This window comes from Dryas octopetala, chromosome 7 (genome assembly GCF_963921425.1).
Source record: "Dryas octopetala chromosome 7, drDryOcto1.1, whole genome shotgun sequence".
NCBI classification, from domain to species: domain Eukaryota; kingdom Viridiplantae; phylum Streptophyta; class Magnoliopsida; order Rosales; family Rosaceae; genus Dryas; species Dryas octopetala.
The window spans coordinates 15730572-15753338 of record NC_141372.1 but is presented as its reverse complement, the minus strand read 5'-3'; the positions used below and the strand labels follow the sequence as shown (position 1 = coordinate 15753338).

Sequence of the window (22767 nt, the reverse complement as noted above, 5' to 3'; positions counted from 1 at the left end):
ATAGGGTATATATGTTTTTTACTAAATTACAATTAGGGTGGTTAACTCAGCATAAAAGGGTGGTCGGAATAGCCGCCGTCATTATATATATATATATATATATATCTTGTTTCAAAAAGCACAACAGGGTTAACAATATATTCCTTATCCTGAAATTAAGGATCCAAACTTTTTGTATTTTCGATCACATATGTATAATGAATATATTGTTTGATTATGTGATTAATGAAAACTCACATTCACAAAATCTACATTGGACTAAAGTTGGGAATAGATCACCAGATGCTGACACTGTCTCCACTCTCCACTACTTTGTAATTTGTTATCTATCAATGGTGGAAATTACCACGTCTTAGAGTAGTTAAAATGATTAATTTGATGCGCGGTGGTTCATAATTAAAATGAGCACAACAGAAATCTTAACTCTAGAACGACAATTAATATCCTTAATTTACTTTGTTGCTAAAAAGAAATTTCACAAAAGTAGAAGTAGAAAGCTACAAATGTATATATACTCTACTTTTAGACGTTCAATGTAACTCAACCACTTGATAAATTTGACTCAACAAGTGAGACCCCAACTCATTAAAGGCTACGGGTACATATAATTTGAAAACTAGCTTGCCCATATTTGTTACGTGTGGTGGAAAAACTGGTGAGAGCTAGGGTTTTAAATAATTTTATCAAACAGAAATAAATTATAATGGAGGGAGGTCGATCAGGTAGCTAGGCGTTGGTTAATTCATAAAGGTTTTATTACACTTACTTACTGCAGAACCAACTGCTGCAGAGCTGCTAGCTGCCTTTGGGCCCCCACACATCATTTCAGAAGGATGGCTTGTGCTACTACTTAGCAAGCACAACACTGGTCCTATGCTTCCCGCACTTCAACACTATCACTTGTCTAGTTCTTCACTTCAGCTCCTCCCAATAAACCTTCTAAGTTGTATGTTTCAACCACCCTCTTAATTTCTCTCCACCACCACCACCACCACCACCACCGACAGCCGACAATCTACGGCAGCTGCGCGTGAGGGTCACCATGGACGCGAACCTCAAAAGTACCTTCCAATATTGGCTGGTGAATCACCCAACCATCCTCCACTTCTCATTTAGCCCAGGTGAAACCCCATTCTCCACTCCACTTTTTCTCACCCTCACAGTCCTCTCCTACCTCTCCCTCACTTTCCTCCTCTCCCACCTCCCTCTCCCTCTCATCAAACCCCGCCGCCTCAAACCCATCACAGTCATCCACAACTTCAACCTCCTCGTCCTCTCCTTCATCATGGCCGTCGGTTCCCTGGTCACCATCTTTTCCCACGCGCCCTACCCCTTCTGGATCATCTGCTTCCCGCCCAAGACCCCACCCAAAGGGCCCTTCTTCTTCTGGGGCTACATCTTCTACCTATCCAAAATCTACGAATTCATGGACACCTTCCTCATCATCCTGAGCGGATCTTTTCAACGGTTGACATTCCTTCACGTGTACCACCACACAATGGTGTTGGTCATGTGCTACATTTGGCTTCACACATCACAGTCCTTGTTCCCGGCGGTGATCGTAGCGAACTCGATGGTGCACGTGGTGATGTACACGTACTACTTGCTGTCCACGGTCGGAGCTCGGCCCAAGTGGAAAAGGTGCGTGACAGAGTTTCAAATAGTGCAGTTCTTGGCCAGCTTCGTGGGACTGGTTTGGATGCTCATCTACCATTTTAATAGGGAAGTCGGGTGCTGTGGGATCCGAGGGTGGTGGTTCAACTTCGTCTTCTACGTCTCTCTTTTGCTTTTGTTTTCCGACTTCCATGCTAAGAATTATCGCGCCTCCAAGAAAGACTTGTGATCATCTCATCCATATTGTTATGATCGATGATCATTTCATTTTAATTTATTTTATTATGTTATTGATTTTGCATTCAGATTTCAGTTCGATCTTTTTCTTTTTTATTTAACAATGGGAGTACTTGAACTATAGATCTTCGATCCTCTTTTTGTTTTTCTTTCTATATATTATAGATAAATATATATATATATATTAATGGATTGAGTTGTCTAGTATCCATCCAAATTTCTTGGCCATTATTGATTTTTTATTTTAGTATTCTGATAAAAATTCAAGCATTATAATGTATTTTTTTGAAATTTGTTATTAAATCCTGAACGGATATAAACGACATAAATTAAAAACCCAAGATTGTGAAAATGAAAAGAGAAGCCATGCACATTTATAAATGAAACGACATATAGCTACCATAGTTATATGGATCATTTATTCTTACTGAATGTTGTTGGTGTTGTGATCATTTATTATTTAACTTGTATATATGTAACTGACGCTAGCTTCCAAATTGCTAGCTTTTGGGATGTTTTGTTTCATTTTGAGGTGCATGTTTCGCTTGATGGTGTGGGTGCAGTTAATTAATTAACAAATGGCGCCACCAGGCCAGCCATTTATTGCTTTAAACTTAATAATATGGAAGATGCTATTTGTCCCATGCAACTATTTTTCCTAATTTGTGCTTTCTAATTTAATTACCTGTCATCAATTTACTTGAGTTTATTTTTTTATTTTTAGGATTTTATTATTTATTAGAAAATGCTAGAGAAACCGTATCTTTGTACCATCTCTCTGATATATATATATAAGTGGGCCCCACTTGTATTGGTGAATCTCACCTTTATTAGAGAGATGGTACAAAGAGACAATCTCCCTAGCTAGCACTACTCTTATTTATTTTGACGGGCCATGCATGAATTATTTCTTGTTAAATATCCTACATCGTCAAGATACAATTGGTTTGTACAATGTACAAGTTTGGGGCAATCCTCCCTTACAAGCCATTTTAAGGGTAAGCTAGGCTCATGAGGCTTTGATATGGTATCAGAGCCTATATATATATATGGTGTGTATTCAATATAGTTGATTTGTACAATGTATAATCCTTGGGCAATCCTTTCCTTACAAGCTGATTTTAAAGGTGAGTTAGGTTCATAGCCCATTGTGTGTATTCCTAGGCATTTTGGACAAACTTTTGGGTAGCTAAAATGTCTATCAGGGCCTTATTACTCATCACCTCCTAATTTATGCCTTGATAGTTGCTTAGGTATATAGAATAGAATTGGGAATTGAAAGATCGAGGTTGGAAGTTTTTTGTACATAGTTTATACTTGTTTAGATGAGTATTCCTGAGACTGATCGATACTGAGAGTATATCTTAAAATGATTAGATAGGTTATTAATTTTTTGGTGGTGGTGGTGGGGGGAGCCTTTTTTTTTTTTTTTTTTTTTTTTTTTTTTTTTTTTTTGAGAATAAAGCAAATCATTGTATTAAAACAGCCAAAAAGGCAGAGAGAATACAAAATATGAGCCTAAAGGCTTACAAGAAAACAAAAACCCACAAAAGTGGAGCAGAAAAGCCCACAGAAATTCGAAGATCTCATAACATCGGCATCGAGCAGATACTGTAGCCATCAAACGGAGCCAGAGAGGCACCGTAGGAATTAGCGAACTAGTCGCGTTTGGGTTCACGATCCTACCAACATCTCTAAGTCGAGGCTGACAATAGCGCAAAGTGGCGGATGTGGCAATAGTAACCGGTGGAAATATGACCGGTACCGGCGAAAATAGTGACTCCCTAACACCTTGTGATGAGCGCCAGAGAAAACCTGAAAGCATCAAAACACAAAACAAACCAAAACAAACAAAATCTGAAAAACTCTCACGAAGAGAGGTGGAAAAACTCTCACAAGGAGAGATGAAAACACTCTCACTTATTGGGATGAGAGTATCCCAAAGGACAAAAATAAAAACACAGAAAAAGGAAAAGAAAAACAAAAGAGAGAGGGGCGAGGGGAGGAGCAGTCTGTGAGAACACAAAGGCCGCCCCTCCCCCATGGAGAGGTTAAGGAGAGGAGAGAGTTTTTTCTTTTGGGATGGCGGCTAGGTCATAAAATGTTTTTTCTTTTGGGTGGTGGGGGGAGCCTTAACGACCCAAAATGTTTTTTCTTTTTCTTGATAGGTCATAAAATGTTTACAAATTAAGACGCATTCCTTTTATGAGAACACATACCTAGCTACTATTAGTATTAATTATAACACAAAGACCCAAAATGTTATAATTGCACACGTATGATCTCAACTGTATATTCATGTACTTCACCTACTCAATTTTTTTTGGCCACTTACTCCACCTACACATTGAATGACTGGATCCGGGTAGTGTAATTAGTGTAGGGCATATGCTATGATTTTTATTTTATCTTTTTATCAAAGGGCATATGCTATGATTGATACTATTTTTTCTAATATCCTTAAAATATTTCTTATTTATAATATTTAAATGAGTCATTTACAGTTTAATTCATTTTATGAAAAATCTATAAATTAATATTCTATTAAATTATAACAATTGATTTTAAGGTTCAAAAATATTGTCCAGCTATCACATTAGCGTATTATATTCCAAAATTACCCATAATATTATCTTCAAATATAGGATTTTTTTTTTTTTAAAGTCTAGTTCAGAAAATAAAAGAACAAGTCGGCCCACCCTCAACAAACCAGTGACAAGCCGCCACTTTAATAAAGCGCATGTGACACAGAACCCACTTAGCACTCGGTGAACAATACCAAGTGCTCGGCAATTGTCACTGTGCAACAGTGACTATTTGAAACTGTATAAAATAATAATTATAGATATACCTTTTATCAATCTAATCTTACATAAACATGTCAAAAACTAATGTAGTAAACATAAAACACAAAATTTAAGCTTATAGAGTCACATTACTCGCGTTATAATGTAAAAATAATTGTTACTAATTGTCACTATTCAATTGTGGCAATCTACCTAGTTTTAAAAAAAAAAAATACGCATAGCGCTCGGCAGGATGGCGATGAATAACCTTTGGGCTTACTAAAGAAAAAAAAAAAGGAGACATAATAATAAAATTCAGCGATCAAATTAAAAATCAAGTAATGCCAAGACATTGTATATCTTGCCTAGCTAATTTGAGGCAAAACTTAACCATATGCTTTTGATAGCACTAAAAAAAAAAAAATTATATATATATATCCTTGGATAATTTATTTAGTAGAAGAAGAAAATTAGAGATATATTGCTCTACTCTATTTGGAATTAGGGAGTGCAACGGCACCAACTGGAATTATTCCTACCAATTACCTTAAATCTAGTTATGCTTTCTTTAATTTCCAGAGATTTTTGGCACATATATAGTAATCTTTTAATTCTGTGTGGTGGCATATATGAACCATTAATATATAGTTAGTGATATATCGATCAGTACGATTCAGTCATTACTGTGATTATTTCTACCACCATTACTTATCAGACCCTCTGTGTTTACTGATCAATATATTTGTAGTTCATTTGAAGTCAACAAGATCAAGGCCCACCATTACATATATATTTAATTATGAGTTTGAATATGATGTGAGAGTACTTGCACACTCTTAGTCGAGTACGTTGGGCAGATGGAGAGGTTAGCTAGGATGCATTAATTTATTTATAGCAAAACAAGGAGAAACAGCCAAACAGGTCATGATGTATATGTAGCTAATTAAGAAGCATAAAGAAAAACACAAAGAGGTAGATAAGGTGAGGAATGAGGAAATTATTAAGCATATAATGCATGGCAGCGCATGCACATGCATATATGCATATTTGGATGACTCTTCTGCATCATATTGAATGATCTCCACTAAGTCAATAAAAGGTTGCTTTCACACATGTTACGTACAATATCCCTTCAGGAACTTAATGCTGGCTTGTCAGGTTCGATCGAGTAGCAGCTGCAGCTAATTACACTTCTACTATCACTACAAGAAAAACATATTTGGGCGATCACACTTTGGACGACGAACATATATTCGTCGCCCAAAGCAATTTAGGGCGACGAACAAGAACATTTGTCGCTCAATGTTATAAAGGTTTGGGCGACGAACACATCAGTCGCCCAAAGAAGGTTTGGGCGACGAATAACACGTCCCTCGCCCAAAGTCACTTTGGGCGACGAACACATCTCGTCGCCTAAACATACGCGACAAACAATTAATTGAGAAATACATTGGGCGAGGAATATACATGTTCGTCGCCCAAAGTGTCTTTGGGCGAGGAAAACGTAAATTTGTCGCCCAAACATACTTTGGGTGACAAACTATTTCGTCGCCCAAACTCATTTTGGGCGAGGAATATACATATTCCTCGCCCAAAGACTCTTTGGGTGACGATATTATGTTCGTCGCCTAAACTATGTTTCGGCGAGGAACTTGTTGGTCGCCCAAAAGGTCATCCTGTTTTGTAATAATGGTTTGGGCGAGGAACTTCACATTTCGTCGCCCAAAGTTGTTTTGGGCGACGAATTGTGAGGTTCCTCGCCCAAGATAACTTTGGGCGACGAAATTTGTAGTTCCTCGCCCAAAGTAAGAATACTTTTTTGTTTACAATTTTATATACGTAATAGCATACGATACGATTGTATTTCCAAAGATCATAACCATTCATTTTTTAATTCCTCACTCAAGGATTATCCATGCAAAAAATTAGCTCAATCGGAGATGTAGAAGTTAGATAACGGTGGTTGAACTTATGAACGATTGTAAATTTTCTAATACGAATCGAAGTATGAGATGAATTCCGATTTAGCCGATTTTTTGCAGGGATGATCTTCCAGTATAAAAGAATAGAATGAACGGTTCCGATCGTTGAAATCACATTGTAGTCTTCACAAATTGTTGAATCGCCAAAATTTCTACCCAAAAGTTAATATAATTATACTCTTCAAGTGTATTTGTATGTAGAAGATCACTTTTGTATTGTGTTTTTAACGATCCGAACCGATCATTCCTTAGTGCCTCACTCAAAGATCATCCATGCAAAAAATTAACTCAATTGGAGATGTAGAAGTTAGGTTTAGCATTTAGGATGTATGAACGATCTTGATTCTTATAATAATAATCGAACGGGTAGATGAACTCCGATTGAGCCGATTTTTTCCAGGGTTGATCTTTGAATATGAACATATATGAAGAATGGCTTTGATTGTGATAATCACGTTGTGGTCTTCACAAATATTGAAGCTACAAGGTTTTAACGAAAGAGTTGATATAATTTTATTCTTCAAATGCAAAAACCACTGATTTATATGTAGAACCTTATATGTCGATTGTGTTTTTAACGATCTGAACCGTTCATTTATTAGTTTGTCACTCAAAGATCATTCCTCTAAAATATTAGGTCAATTGGAGATCTAGAAGTTTGGTATTGGAGCTCGAACGTATGAACGATCATGGTTCATAAAAAAATTCAATTTGGGCGACGAAATGTAGCTTTGGGCGACGAACAGTGCGTCGCCCAAAGTATGAAATTATGGCGGGATAAAACGGTGCCCTAAAGTCAACGACTTTGGGCGACGAATTCATGTTCGTCGCCCAAAGTGACTTTAGGCGAGGAATTAACACATTCGTCGCCCAAAGTAACTTTGGGCGACGGAATCATGTTCGTCGCCCCAAGTATCTTTGGGCGACGAACGTGTTAATTCCGTCGCCCCAAGATACTCAAAGATCATCCCTGCAAAAATTTAACTCAATTGAAGATGTAGAAGTTAGGTAACGGTGGTCGAATTGATGAACGATCGTGAGTTTTCTAATGATAATTCAATGGCTAGCTGAATTCCGATTTAGCTGATTTTTTGCAGAGATGATCTTTGAGTATGAACATAGAAAATGAACGGCTCTGATCGTTTTTCACAATTATTGAAATGACAAGGTTTCAATGAAAGAATTGATAAAATCGTGATTATATATATAACATCGTTAAGTTATTTTATATTTGTATATATTTAAAATTATAAATATAATTTAGTAATTAAGTTAAAATTTAGAATCTTATCATATATTATTAAGTATACAATATTATTATAATGATTTATTATATATATATATATTTTGGTAATATTAAATATAAATTATAAATTTGCAAAAAATGAAATAAGGGCTATAAAAAATAAATTGGACTTTGGGTGACGAATTTATAAATTCGTCACCCAAAAATACTTTAGGCGACAAAATTATTCCTCGCCTAAAGTCACTTTAGGCAACGAATTTGTAAATTCCTCGCCTAAAGTCTCTTTGGGCGACGAATATGTATATTCCTCGCCCAAAGTCTAATTTCTTTTTTACGTGCGAATTTTACTAAAAAAATTGGCGGGGCATTTCGCGCAAAAAATTTAACAGACTTAGGCGACGAATATGAGTTCGTCGCTCAAATGGACTTTAAGCGACGAATAAATTATATTCGTCGCCTAAAATCCATTTGGGCGACGAACTCATATTCGTCGCCTAAAGAGTTTCCATTATACCCCAGATCTGCTTTTCTTCTTCTTCTTCTTTTTTTCTCTTCTTCCTTCTCTCCCCTGCCATCTCTTCTTCCTCTCCCCTGGTTCAACCCATCTCCCTCCCCGACCACCCATCTCCCTCCCTGACCGCCGCCCTCCCCACCGAAACCCACCCCACCCGCTCCCCGAAACCTAACCCAGACCCAACCACCCGCTCCCTCCCTGACTGCAGATCCCCGCCCAGCCCTAGCCCTACCCACCCATCTCCCTCCCCGACCACCCATCTTCCTCCCTGACCGCCGCCCTCCCCACCGAAACCCACCCCACCCACCGAAACCCAACCCCACCCGCTCCCCGAAACCCACCCCACCCACCGAAACCCAACCCCACCCGCTCCCCGAAACCCATCCGCTGCTTCAACCCAGACTCAACCACCCGCTCCCTACGTCCCCACCGATCCCCGCCCAGCCCCAGCCCCGCCGTCCTCGCCGATCCCCGCCCCAGGCGCACCGATTGTGTTTTTTTTTTTTGGGTGTTTTTTGTTTTTTTGGTTTTATGTGTTATGTGGGTTTTTTTTTTTGGGTGCTTTTTGTTTTTTTGGGTGTTTTTTTGTTTTCTGTGTTTTCTGCTCATTAGCTTTGGCTTTTTTTCTTTTTCAGGGGATCAAGTGCAGGTGGCCAGGGGAATCGTAATACCTAGAAAAATTTTTCAGGTCAGACTTATGACTCAATCGCTGCTTTAATGTTATTTGGCTAGTGTTTTTAATTTTTTGTTCTTAAATTTGTTTATTAGTGTTGAATAAATTAGTTTAATCCTGATCATTGTTCTTAGGAAAATTAGTTTGCTGATATTTTCTTATGCTAGATAACAAATTAGTTTTCATATAAAATTAGTTTGTTTTATATGTTTTTTAATTATAAAATTTATTAGGTAGTTTGTATGTAGATTAGTTAGTTTGTTAGTTTTTAAATATAAAAACTAGTTTAATTACAAAATGTAGATTAATTAGTTTGAGAAATATAATTTAGTTATAAGGTGGAAGACGATGGAGTCAGCTCCCAATGATGTAGTTCAGCCATCCTCGAGTACTGGGAGCCCCTCTATGCCACGGAGGGCCTGTCGATCTCACCGCTCTAGTCAGGTCACCGCTTCCGCTTCCGCTTCATCTACTGCGACGTCATCCACTGCGACGAGGGGACCATGTAGTGGGTTGAAGTCCTCTCGGATCGTGCGCAGTACTGGGGCGCGGATTCTAGTCATGTGTGTGCAAAACGGCCGACGACCGTTAGATCCTAACGTTGACAGTTTGTTCTCGCACGATGTGGGGGCTATTATCTGTGCCGAGTGCGCCATGGTTGCAACCACTTGGAAAAAATTGCCGGCAGAGATTCAACACAAAGTGATCCGCTCAATCTCAGTGAGTATATAGCTCAATAATTAATTCAAAACGATAAATTTGATCATTTATAACAATCTAATATTTTTTCAGATTAACTTTGACATTCAGATGGATGATCCGCTCACCGTCACGTACATGACAGATTTACTCATCAAGTCCTACAAGCAGTGGAAGCATGAACTACACGTGTATTTCAAGGGATTTTCGTCGGCAGTTGAGGCATTGGTGAACCCCCCTATGGAGTTGGTAGAGCGGTCTGACCAGTGGCATTTTTTGTGCGATCATTTCATGAGTCCGTCGTTTTTGGTACGTTTTATCATTTTTTGTGCGATCTTTAAAAAATCGATTATTGTTTTGTTATTTTATTATTGTATGTATACACTAACACATTTATAATTTGCTTAATATTTAACAGAAGAAGTCGGTCGCCAATGCCAGAAACCGGAAAGAGAAGCCGTTTAACCATCATAGTGGTCCGACGCCCATCTCATATCGAGTGGAGTCGCGACGTCGGGTACGTCATTATTTAATTTAATACATATATATTCTTTAATATTGGTTGGGTCTTTGACAAAATTATTTTCTTTTTCAGCGTGGGTTGCAATTCCCGGAGATAGACACTTTCGGAGATATCTATGTTCATCCCGGTTGTGATGCGGCCAAGGCAAAACATGTTAGTTTTTTATATTTTAATTTTTTTCACAATTTTTTATATTTATTTTTCTAATTGGTTACTTGTATATATAACATTTTGAAGGATGAGATGGTGGCCAACTCGAGAATATATTTGGAGAGCTTGGCCGAGCAGCACCCTCCGGGTACTCCGTTGGAGTCGATTCCAGTACTCGATCCCGATGTCGGACTTCGTATTATGATAGACTCATTGGGTGTTAGGCCCGGTAAGGAAATACGCGGCATGGGATATGGGCGGATTCGTGATGTTCGATCCTCGTCTTCGTCTTCATCTTCTTCTCAGCCATCTGCAGTCGTCGCAGGCTTGTCCGCTCAAGTGAAGAAGTTGCAGGAGGATTTACGAGCTGAGAGAGCGGAGAAGGAGGCGTTGTATGCTGCATTGACTAAGGCGATACCTGGGTTTGTCCCGCCACCATCTTTTCATCAACCTCCGTCAGATATGAATGATGATGATGCTACTGGTTTAGAATAGATTGATCATTAGGGTTATTACTACTTTGTATGGATATTTTGATATATAAATTTATTAATTTTGTTTTATATAGTTTTTGAATAAAGATTTTTTTTAAATATTAAATTCAAATATATAATCTAAATAAAAAAAAAAATTTTAAAAAATATGTTTAGGCGACAAACATCTTCGTCGCCTAAACATGATTTGGGCGACGAACACCAATATTCCTCGCCCAAAATAGTGTTTAAGCGACGAAATATTTCGTCGCTTAAACATGTTTTGGGCGAGGAATAGTGATGTTCGTCGCCCAAATCATGTTTAGGCGACGAGTATGATCTAGCGAGGAAATTAATTATTCCTCCCCCGAAGCATGTTTAGGCGACGGATATATTCGTCGCTCAAACCTTCTTTGGGCGACGAAATGTCTTATTCGTCGCTCAAAATAGGACTTGGGCGATGAAATTATTCGTCGCCCAAAGTAGGCTTTGGGCGACGAATAATATGATTGAGGAGACGAAAAAAATCCGTTGCCCAAGATGTCTTTGGGCGACGAAAGTTACTGGTTCGTCACCCAAACTCTTGGGCGTCGTGACTTGGGCGGCTAAACTCTCGACGAACTGAGTTCGTCGCCCAAACTCTTGGGCGACGAAATCCGACTTTGGGAGAGGAACTAGGTTCGTCGCCCAAACCTTTATTTCTTGTAGTGTATATATGTATATATATATATATTTTTTACGTTGATTTTGTGTTCATATCTTACACTATGTCGTTGTAGAATTTTATACAATAAACTTTGCATTATGAATTCTCAATATTAAACTCTAAGCTGGAAACGTTCAACCTTTAAAATCAAAGTCGTTTTGGGCATAAATTAATACATGCAAGATGAACAAATTAAATGACAAAGAATCAATAGAGGATCCTATTGATCGATCTATACATATTTACAAAAACAAATTAATTAATATGATTTTCTTATATAAAGGAGTTTCAATAACATGGCTCAGAAAGAGGCTGGTAATTTTACTGATTCTGTCATTACAAACGTATGTTGGAATAGGTGATAAAAAGAAAAATCATAGAAATAGGAAAAGAAAAATAGAGGATATGGCGCTATTATACAAATATAAATTCTCTGCTAATAAAACGTTATAATCTTTTCTATATTTGTTTGTTGATTCATTAGACGTCGGCGATTTTGTGAAGGAGGTCTATAACCAGCTAACCCTCCCAACATTTCTTATTTAATTACATTTTAATTAATTTAATCAAATATAGTTAATTATTTAATTTAAGTTGAATTTAAATAGTTAACTAAACCTGCTCTTTTGTTTTTTTTATTGAATGAGAAATTTTCATTGAAACTAAAAGAAAATTACAAAGTCAGTAACGAGCTGATCGATCATGAAGCCAACATCAGAGGCTTCACTGACCCAGCTCAATATCGAACCACAATGCAAAGCGTGCTGAGCAAGCAAATGAGCCGCTCTATAACAAGAACGAGGAACATACTGACAACTAGAGTGAGAAAATAAAGCCCAAATTTAGCTTCATCCATAAGATGACCATCAGGTACTTGATTGATTTGGATAATATAATTGATTAATTTGAGGCTATAAGTTTAATTAAATTTAGTTAATTGATTTAAAGAACTATTGCATGCTTAATTCAGGAAATAAGTTGAATTTTGTTAAATAAAATCATCCTAATTAATATATTGTAGCCACTCCAGTGAGCACAAATGGGATGATGTCAAGGAAAATGTGTGCGCTCACAACTAAGGGTAACTGGGCCAAAGTTCCCCCAGCCACCTTTGCCCTGACCTAATCATGTCATAGGTGCTCAACTTGTCAACGACCTTAACCTAATTTAAAAATGGAATTAAGTAGAAACCTTTAGGACCCATAAACCAAACGTACTGTTAGTCAATTCTTGTAAGGCTTGGTTTTTTCCCGATTTATCAAAAAATACCATTGCTATACCAATTAGTATGGGTTTTTTTAAAAAAAAATTTTGGTATCGGAGTAAATACCGCACCGTACCAGCCAAAAAGGGGATCGAAACGGTATTGATATACCCATACCAGCGATATACCGATCCGATATCGTACCTCTTCTCTGGTTTCAGATTTGCAAAAACCAGTTCTTTTTCTTCTTTTTTCATCAGGTTTATGGGTCTTTTTCTTGTGTTATTTTGGGCCTTTGTCTTTTTTTTTTTTTTTTTGGGCCTTTTGTTTTGTGTTTTTATTGTAGTCACGCCTAAAGTCTCACACACCTACACCAGTAAATCCCTAACACTTTAACACCAATTACCTAGCCACCACCCACCATCATTCGATCCCAACTCTCTCTCTCTCTCTCTCTCTCTCTCTCTCTCTCTCTCTCTCTCTCTCTCTCTCTCTCTCTCTCTCTCTCTTTCTGCGATCCCACCACCACTATCTCAGACCCCCACCACCACCACGAACTCCACCCTTAAACCATCGTCGCCTCCCTCTCTCTGTCTTATCGATCCCTTTCTCTCTCTAATTTCTTTAATTTGGGTTGATCCCTCTTTAATTTTTGGTTGTTGGTGTTGTTGTCGACATGCCTAATACCGCTCCGACACCACCCCTCTTTGACCAGTACCGAACTGAACTATTACCGACTATCGTCGGTACGGTTTCAGAGCCAAAAACCCTCATCTCGACACCTATATATTAGTCAGAATTTGGTATTGGTGTTTCGGTACGGTAACCGTACCGTACCCACCCCTAGTTTATGAAAGGTTTTGTGTCACGACTCAAAACTCGGGACATAACAGCAACAACACCTACCTTAAGAACACCCAAGACTATAACACCCGTAATCGGACCATTATAACCTTGAATATTCCTAAAATAGTTTAAATATTTTTTGTTTCATAAAATGGGTTGGATCAGAGGATTTAAACATACAACGGAAGTCTAGAAGACAATTTAAAAATATTTCATAAAAGACCAACCCCAAGGTTGCATTAGTTCAAGGTAAACTTGAAGTATATACACACAAGACTCACATTCTAAAAGTCGACCAAAAAGGATTTCAAAACTATACAAACGGAATAAGAAGTTGACAATCCAATGATGCTACTCCACACGACCTCCTTCCAAATTCGTCTATTTTCTATACAATGTTCCTAAAAAGAAATCCAATAACAAGGAACAAGAGATAGTAGGGGATATGCATTACATACCTTCATAACTTTCCCTCAAAGGAGCCTATATATATATAGGTTTGAAGACATTTAAATATTGCACACAGGAAAAGGTGCACGTCACTAAAAATGATAATGCATAACAAACCCTTCAGTTGAATTCTTTAAGAATGAAAACATGTTTCATACTTACACAGCTTTCATGAACAGTTCAAAAGCTTCCAAGTTTAATATGTTTTCGTTCTAAAGAATTCAACTGAAGGGTTTGTTATGCATTATGATTTTTAGTTACGCTCGCCTTTTCCAACACTACGATTATTGAGGGTGTATTATTTATTAGCTTGTATTAGTCGCCATCTTTCCCAATACTACGATTGTTGAGGGTGTTGTTATTACCCACAGTTAGCGGTCCATACCATAACCTAATTACCTATTCACCTTATTTATACAGATATATTTTTTTCTCCTTTTGCTGGGTTAAATTAATTTACCAATGAGTTAGTTAGGGGACTACCACAAGAGTGCAAATTTGCTCACCACCTCTAAATGTAGCGAGCATCACCACTTTATTCATAAGGTGACATGTGTTCTTTAAACTAACTCTAGTTAACAATTTTAAATTAATAAATTATGATATAATAATGAGGTGAGAGAAAACTCTTTCTTCCAAAACTTTCCTGGCCTTTCTCAATTCTCACGCTCTTTCTTCCCTTTATTCTTTTTATTTTTTTATCACACACGCATTTTTAATATGAGCTCCTCCTAATTTTTTTGCTTCTTGCTTTTTTTTTTCTTCTCTTTTATTCCTGTATGCACTTTTTTCTTTACACTGCACTCTTTCGTCACATTACCCTGCCTATTACACCCATTTTTTATTTATTCTCCCTGCGCTATCTTTCATCACTTTTTATACTCATTATTCCAATTGAAGACATCTTTTGAGCATGTAACAATTGAAGACCTCATTTTTAATCTAAAACAATCGAAGACTTCATTTTTATACTCATTATTCCAGAATTTATTTTAAGCTAATTGTTAATTCGAAATTATAACACAATAAATTGTTTTGGTCTGCTTTAAATTTTTAATTTTGAATGAAAAAACTACATAAGGTCTTCATAGGATTCTTACATGAAGCCCAATATATCATAATTTTATAAAACGCAAAAAAATTGTTGTTGCAATGCAACACAACTATGCTAAAGTTAACATATCGGCCGAAAATCATGTGTAAATGACGTTTACATGCAACTCTTCTCTTCAAACACTGAATCAAATTGAGCCTGAAAAATTTAACTGACGAGATGATCCTTGAGTTGTTGGTTGAGTGCTTGTACTTGCCTATCAAATTTATGATCACATACTTATTGATCTGTTAATCAAATTAATTAATATTTGAAAAAAAAAACTTATAGTAAAAATATGAAGACAATTAGTTTATAAAGATGAAAAACCTGTGAATACATAAATGAGTGATCGTATAACATAGGCGGCATAACTTGGTAAACAAGTGGCGGAGTAGGGATGCCTTGAACACCATGAGCCATTGGAAATTCGTTGGAACTTGTTTTTACTGAAAAATATGAAAGTTGAAAAGACATAGGGTGTCAACCAAGAAATAAAAGAAAAAATTTACTCAAAAAATAAAAACTAAAATAAAGGGGAGAGAGAGCGTGAGAATTGAGAAAGGCCGGTAAGTTTTGGAAAAAAGAGATTTTCCCTCACCTTATTATTATATCAAAATTTATTAATTTAAAATTATTAACTAGAGTTAGTTTAGAATACACATGTTACCCTATGTCATCCTATGAATAAAATGGTGATCGTCACCATTTTAGATCTGATGAGCAAATTTGCACTCCTACCGCAACATATAACACTATAATGATGTAGGTTCACTAAATAATGATTGGTACACCTTCATGTCAGTATTTTACTCAGAAAAAATAAATAAGATTTGAAAAAGTTGAAATTTAAATAAATAAATAAATAAAAATTAACCCCATTATTTGGACAAATTAAGTATTTGTAGCATTACATATAAAACTATAAAAGCAAACAGCCAAGAACAGGGCCTAAACAAAATAAATGAATGTTAATGCATTCAACCAATCAGATATGACCGTTCCATCAATGGCATTAAAATTAAGAATAAAACCACAACTACCACAAGATGGTCGATGATGATTACGAGCCTTTATCCTTTTGAACCATCCTCTTCCTATTGGCATAACTCTTAGAATGGAAGTCAACAAAAAGAGCCAAAAGAGACGCATTGAATACAGCATTGAAGCACCAACCCCATATTCCGGAGCACCCGGACCCAGAAAAATGCAAGTAGAGCATCCGACCCGATACAGCGAAGCTGAACAAGAACTGCACTATCTGACAGTCGGTGACCAGTCTTTTCCACTTGGGTCGGACCCCAAGTGCGCACAACAAGTAGTAGGCATACATGAGCACGTGCACGGACGCATTGGTCACGAGCGCCACTGGGAACAAGGACTGGCGCGTGTGGAGCCACAAGTAGCACATGACCAGCACAGTGGCGTGGTGGTACACGTGGAGAAAGGAGAGCCGTTTGATTGAGCCACTGAGGAGGATGAAGAGGGTGTCGAGGAATTCGAGAATCTTTGAGAGGTAGAAGATGTAGGCCCAGAAAAAGAGGGGCCCAGTTGGGGAAGTGTGGGGTGGGAAGCAGAGGATCCAGTCTGGTAGGTTTGGAGGAGTGTGGGATGAGGAGAAGATGGAGAGGGTGCAACCAACGGCCATGATGAGGGAGAGGAGGAGGAGGGTGAGGTTGTGGACGGCTGTGATTGGTTTGAGGAGGGAGGGGTTGGGTGAGAAAGGGAGGTGGGTAAGGAGGAGGGTGAGGGAGAGGTAAGAGAGAAGAGTGAGGGTGAGGAAGAGTGGGGTGGAGCCAAAGGTCTGACCTTCACTCCATGAGAAGTGGAGGATGGTTGGGTGGTCGACTAGCCAGTATTGGAGGTGTGACATAATGGAGTTCATCATCGTGTGCTCACGCGCCGCCGTGAGAGAGTGACTAGACTTCTTGGGTACGGTTTATATGGAGGGGATTAGGAGAATGGGATCTGCTCAGCCTGAGGACAAGTCAGGGGATTGAGGGTAAGGTTTGGGACGGTGGAAGGATCATGTATTGTTATCCTTTCATGTGGGGCCCACCCCACTATCCAACGGCTAAACTTTTATTTTGAGGAAATCCCACAAACAATGTAAACAAAACTACCCAAAGACTTGGATGACAATAATGCTAGGTAGCCTAAATTTATATATATATATATATATATATATCCTAAATTTGGATTTTAAATACAAATGTGTATTTTACTTGTAAAATAAATAATTTTTAGAGTCCGTTAACATGCAGGTACTGATACCACAAATTATTAACCAAAACCACCTAAAGCCCCTTTCTTTCTTTGCGGGCCAACTACCACAATGCTAATATTCTTTTGCGGACACCACGCCCACTACATCCCCGCGCCACAGTGAAGCCCATCTGCCAGTGCAATGTTTTGACGAAAATAGGGATAACAAAAATAAAAAATACACAGTTTCAGTTCACTTTGCAGTTTCAGAAACTGCAGTTTCACTTGTAGTTAGTAATTGCAACTGCAAGCCTGCAGCTCCAATAAACTGCAGTTTCATTTACACTGCAACTACAAGCTTGCAACTCAAATAAACTGCAGTTTCAGTTCATTTGCAGTTTCTGAAACTGCAGTTGCAACTCAAATAAACTGCAGTTTCTGAAACTGCAACTCCAATAAACTGCAGTTTCAACTCTAATAAATTGCAGTTTCTGCAGTTTCAGTTCATTTACAGTTTCAGAAACTGCAGTTTCAGTTCACTTACAGTTCCAGAAACTGCAGTTTCAGTTTCAGTTCACACAAACTGCAGTTTCTGCAGTTTCAGTTCACAAACTGCAGAAAGTTCACTGTAAAACAGCAGTTTTTTATGCAGTTCCAGAAACTGCAGAAAACTGCAGTTTCAGAAACTGAACTAAACAAAAAAATCAAGAACCTAAACATAAATCGGCGAAAGGGGTCGTGCAACTCGCTGATCAGGAAGTCTGAGCTCTCGATCTTGCGACGTCGTCCAGATCGATCTTGCGACGTCGTCCAGAGAGAGAGAGGGTGGGCTGGTGGTCAACGCAGGTGGGGGATGGAGTTACTGATGGAGGAAATGAGAGAAAAGAAGAAGAAAAAAAAAGAAAGAGAAAGGAGAAGGAAAAAAAAAGAAGAAGAAAGAGAAACGGAGGAGAGAGAAGAGAGAATGAGATCAAGGTGGGTAGTGGGAAGTGTGGGTTGAGTGCATTGATAATGTGGAGAGAGAAATCAAATGCAGTAACCTAATTCTTAATAAAGTGACCTAATTGTTACATTTTATTGATCATGGTATTACATATTAAAAACAATAACTAGTATGTAGCTTAGGGTAATTAATTCTAATTTTTAAGGTGAATTATATATAAATCAATGAAATACAGATATATTATTTAAAATCCAAATTTAAAATAATGTTACTTTTTATCACTGTGCTTGTATAATATCATTGTTTTTAAGCATAGGATCCGAGAGCTAGCATCACCGTGGATGGAGGTAGAAAATCTATAGACAAAAAGTAGCAAATCGATATGTTTATTTTATCAAAGAAAATCTATAGTTTAAAAGTGTCATTTACTACATTATATTTTGATATAAAAAAATTTGCTACTTCAAAAGTTTGTCACTTCAAAGAACAAAGCAAATTGTCAGAATAAATATTATATTATTAGTTTGATAAAAAATTATTGGAATTGCTGAAATAATAAGATATTAGATTTTTTTTTTTATTGAATAGTAAGTAAGCCTCAATTTACTCTAATTTTGATTTTCTTTTGATCAAATTTGATCATGAGTTGGTTCCATTCATTGGAGTCTCAAAATCGGACTTGGATCCCTTGCCTTGCTTCTCTGCAAGGCTGGTACCAGACTCAGACAAATAGAGAGAGAAAGAGTAGGGAAAGAGAGATTATCTTCAAAGACTCAAATTTGAACCAAGTAACAGCCTTATAGAAAAGTAAGGCAGAGGATCCAGTTCTCTCAAAATCTAATATGGCACTACAAATAAAGTTTAACCCATCAAAGATGATGCTAATAGTCTTTTCCTTCTTTTTTTTTTTTTTTTTTACATTGAATGATTCAACTCTTAAACTATTCTATTTTTCCCATTCTCTCTCACCAATTGAAGGAGCTTTGGTGTATCATGCCAAACCACATAAATCTACCTCCATCTCTACGGCCAAAAGAAGAAAGACACCCTATGTCTGCTGCACTTGATCCTTTTATTCCAACGAATTTCCATTTTCACAAAAGGGAAAGAATAGTACAAGCTGGTGATGTTTAAGCACAACTATATGATGGGTCATGATATCAAGAATCGCTGAATTAGAAGAGTATGACAAACTGGAACTGCTAAAATTACAACACGCAAGAATTTTCAATCTTGGAAACATAATTTTGTATTGCCCAAAAAACAAAGAAAACATAATTTTAGCTAAAAATTTGAAAGTTTCTGATTTACTAAAACTTCAAGGTCGACACAGTAGTACAATACAATACACTATCAGAAGATGAGAAACTATAAAATGCCAAAAATTAGAAATCTTCTCCTTATAATTTGTCATTCAGCAAATCCTCTGCCAGAGATGCCACATATTTCTGCACAGAACCGGCCTCCTCCTGGCTGCTCTTTTAAATATTTGACAAAAGTTGTATCTCTCCCTCAGGCAACAAAATTGGACTTTGATGGTGATTAGTGCAAAGGGAACTACGTACCAAAATCCAAATATCTCTGGATGCGTTCTCACCATAATCTGAGAGATACAGATTTACATATAAAGACTTGAGACAAATGCTAGCTACTTTCCCCTCTTACCTTTCCCATTTTTATTTCTGCTTACCATAAAACAATCTATTTTAGACATGTCATATATTTTAGAAATTTTTTAAATAAATAAACATGAGGACTATTGTGGCTCCACCAGTGAAGACAGAGATGAGAGAACTAAAACATTTTTCTTTATGGAGTTAAAATGGTTAGATTTATAAAGGGCAATTAAGGGGAAAATATGATTTATGTTTTCAAAATATTAAATGCTTAGTTTTAAGTGCATAATGCATACGTGTAGCAGAAGAAGAATGGGGATATAGATAGAGGAAGACAGGAAAGCAGCTAGCATTTTCCAAGACTCAAAAAACAGATGGACCAAAAGAAATGTAAGAATGTTATATGTAAAGGACAACCCTCTAAGCATGGGTTACCAGAAGCAGATGTGAAAAAAGCAATTTAGGACAATGTATCATTTATGCTCCAACTTGAGGGGATTGTTAAAGAATAAAAGTACTCTATAATTAAATACCATTAAAAGAATATTTGGTTTCCTTTACTTGTAATTCCATACAATTAAGCTCTAGAACCACAAATAAAGGTGTAAGTTAATTAAAATAAACTTAAAGAAATTTCTAATTCCTTTAAACAAACCTTAAAACAAGTTTAAAAAATTTAAGTAACAAAATTACCATAAGCAAAAATTTGGGTTGTTACACTTAGTGAAGACAAAGCTTGGTTGGGTGAGAGGCACGGGAAAAAGGAAGGAAAGATAAAAATAAAATAAAAAAACTGAAGAAAGAGGCACGGGGAAAAAAAGTAAGGAAATTAAAAAAAAAAAAAAGAGGGGGGGGGGGGGGGTTTGGGGCTATTGGGCAATTGGAAAGAAAAAAAAAAAGTTTGGGATTTCGTTTAGTTATTTTAAATCTTAAACTCTAATACATTTCTATTTACAAAAATAATTAAAAGTATCATAAAGGGCCTAAAACCTAATATCTTAAAGAATGTATAGTATATAGGGTTTAATGTATAGATTGTAGAGTATAAAACATATTAGAGTATATACAATATACACAGTATTAAGGTTTAAATTTTAGTGTATAATTAAATTATATAGTATAAAGAATATACTAATTTTATTTATTTATTATACTAATTTTATTTAACAGTATTTGCTCCAGCGTGCATTATATTCATCTTATATCACATGAAACCTACTATATAATTTAGGTTCTTCAATGTTTTTTCTCAATTTAGTAGATAATATGTTAAATAAACATATGGTAAAGTTTCATTAAAAATTTTCGTATTTTGATAACAATTTTCGTCGTTTCCGTTTAATTTTTGTCGAAATTTAAAATTTTCGAAATTTTCATCAAAATTTCCTCGAAATCCAAAATTTAATTCCTTGCTTGTTTATAGGTGTGATTGTGATTAGGGTTGTACTCTTTTAAAATGAATTTAGGGTTATGAATAATGTAAGTAAAACCCTTTTAGAATTATGATTAATGAATTTCTCTCTTCCTATTTACTCAAACGTACACCACCCAAAGAATACAATTTACTACAAGTAAAGAATATGTTTATGTGGATCTTAGTTTTAATAGCCTGCAAATTTCTATGCTCACAGTATCAGTGTCATGAAAATGTCTTCATGCGTGCAGATAAAGTTTTCTAGAGATTTCTATTCCCACTCCTGCCATAAAAAACAGCTTCCTTTCCAGTATGGAAACACATGCCAAACATATTTCTATTTGTATTACGTCTTTCTATTGGTATTATGTATGAAATCTTACATGCCAAAATGTATTTTAAATTGAAACACGCTGAAAGATGCTAATTAAAGATAGTATTGCTTAGGACGGCAAAAGGAAATAATTGACAAAAGGACAAATTTGTGACTTAAGAATAAAACTATATTGCAATAATATCCAAAGAGATGACATTCTAAAAATGGTGAATATATCTAGGCCACATAATCAAAAGTAGCATCTACAAATTTTCGATCAAACAGCTGGAGAAAATAACATAAATCATCAGTACATAACATCAGCAAAGGAAAAAAACTCTTTCAAAGATAAGCAATAGTGTTTATCTGCAATATTACCAACTTCTTCAAAAAACTTCCGTCTTCTAAACAGGCCACCCTCATCTCCTTCATCACCCTCATCAAAGTCATCAAAATAATCATCATCACCATGATTTAAATTCTTTCCATTATTTCCACCAGCTCCACCATGTGAAAGCTGCAATTTCAAATTATTAGTATTTTCACTAAATACCAAACAGAATAAATGGAAGTAAACAAAACATGTCGATGTATAATGGTCAGAATTTCTTAATGAAAGTAGAAACCATATATAACCAGAGTACTTTGACAACTATCCGATGCAGTAGCAATTGGGATCACTACTACAATAATATAAATAGACAACGGTGAAAAACCGTTGTCTATTTACCCAAAATTCCGTCGTCTAGGCGAGTGACGACTATAGTATATTTAGACAACGGTAAAAACCCGTTGTCTAAATGGATTAATACAACATTTATAATTTAAAACTGTTGTCTAGTATCCACCAAAATGCCCAATATTCATTTTAAACAGTTGTGTTGAAACCCAATACACAACGTTTACAGATACAAAACAATTGTATTAGTAATGATTAGACAATACTTATATGATATAAATGTTGTCTGAAGTCTTATTAAACATCCGTTTTAAGAAACACCGTTGCATAATTAAGTATAAAACCAGCATGATGTTTGTACATAAGAAACTCAACAACAGTTTTTACTAAAACATGTT

The 22767-nt window shown here is 36.4% G+C and overlaps 3 protein-coding genes across 3 annotated transcripts; 2 read left to right on the top strand and 1 right to left on the bottom strand.

Moving 5' to 3' along the window:
• The first annotated feature begins 897 nt into the window (after nt 1-897).
• On the top strand, nt 898-2068 carry LOC147280057 (uncharacterized). Its single transcript, XM_086251855.1, has one exon. The coding sequence runs from the start codon at nt 1043-1045 to the stop codon at nt 1841-1843; it is 801 nt and encodes a 266-aa protein (XP_086107981.1). The 5' UTR covers nt 898-1042; the 3' UTR covers nt 1844-2068.
• An 8117-nt stretch (nt 2069-10185) lies between these two features.
• On the top strand, nt 10186-10987 carry LOC147280056 (uncharacterized). The gene is made up of 3 exons (XM_086252122.1): nt 10186-10227; nt 10347-10427; nt 10512-10987. Exons 1-3 carry the CDS (start codon nt 10186-10188, stop codon nt 10917-10919), a joined length of 531 nt encoding a protein of 176 aa, XP_086108248.1. The 3' UTR covers nt 10920-10987.
• Nucleotides 10988-15290: 4303 nt separating this feature from the next.
• LOC147280055 (fatty acid elongase 3-like) lies at nt 15291-17267 on the bottom strand. The gene is made up of 3 exons (XM_086251571.1): nt 16240-17267; nt 15527-15645; nt 15291-15413 (listed from the first exon to the last, which is right to left on the bottom strand). The coding sequence occupies exon 1, from the start codon at nt 17082-17084 to the stop codon at nt 16260-16262; it is 825 nt and encodes a 274-aa protein (XP_086107697.1). The 5' UTR covers nt 17085-17267; the 3' UTR covers nt 15291-15413; nt 15527-15645; nt 16240-16259.
• Nucleotides 17268-22767: the final 5500 nt, after the last annotated feature.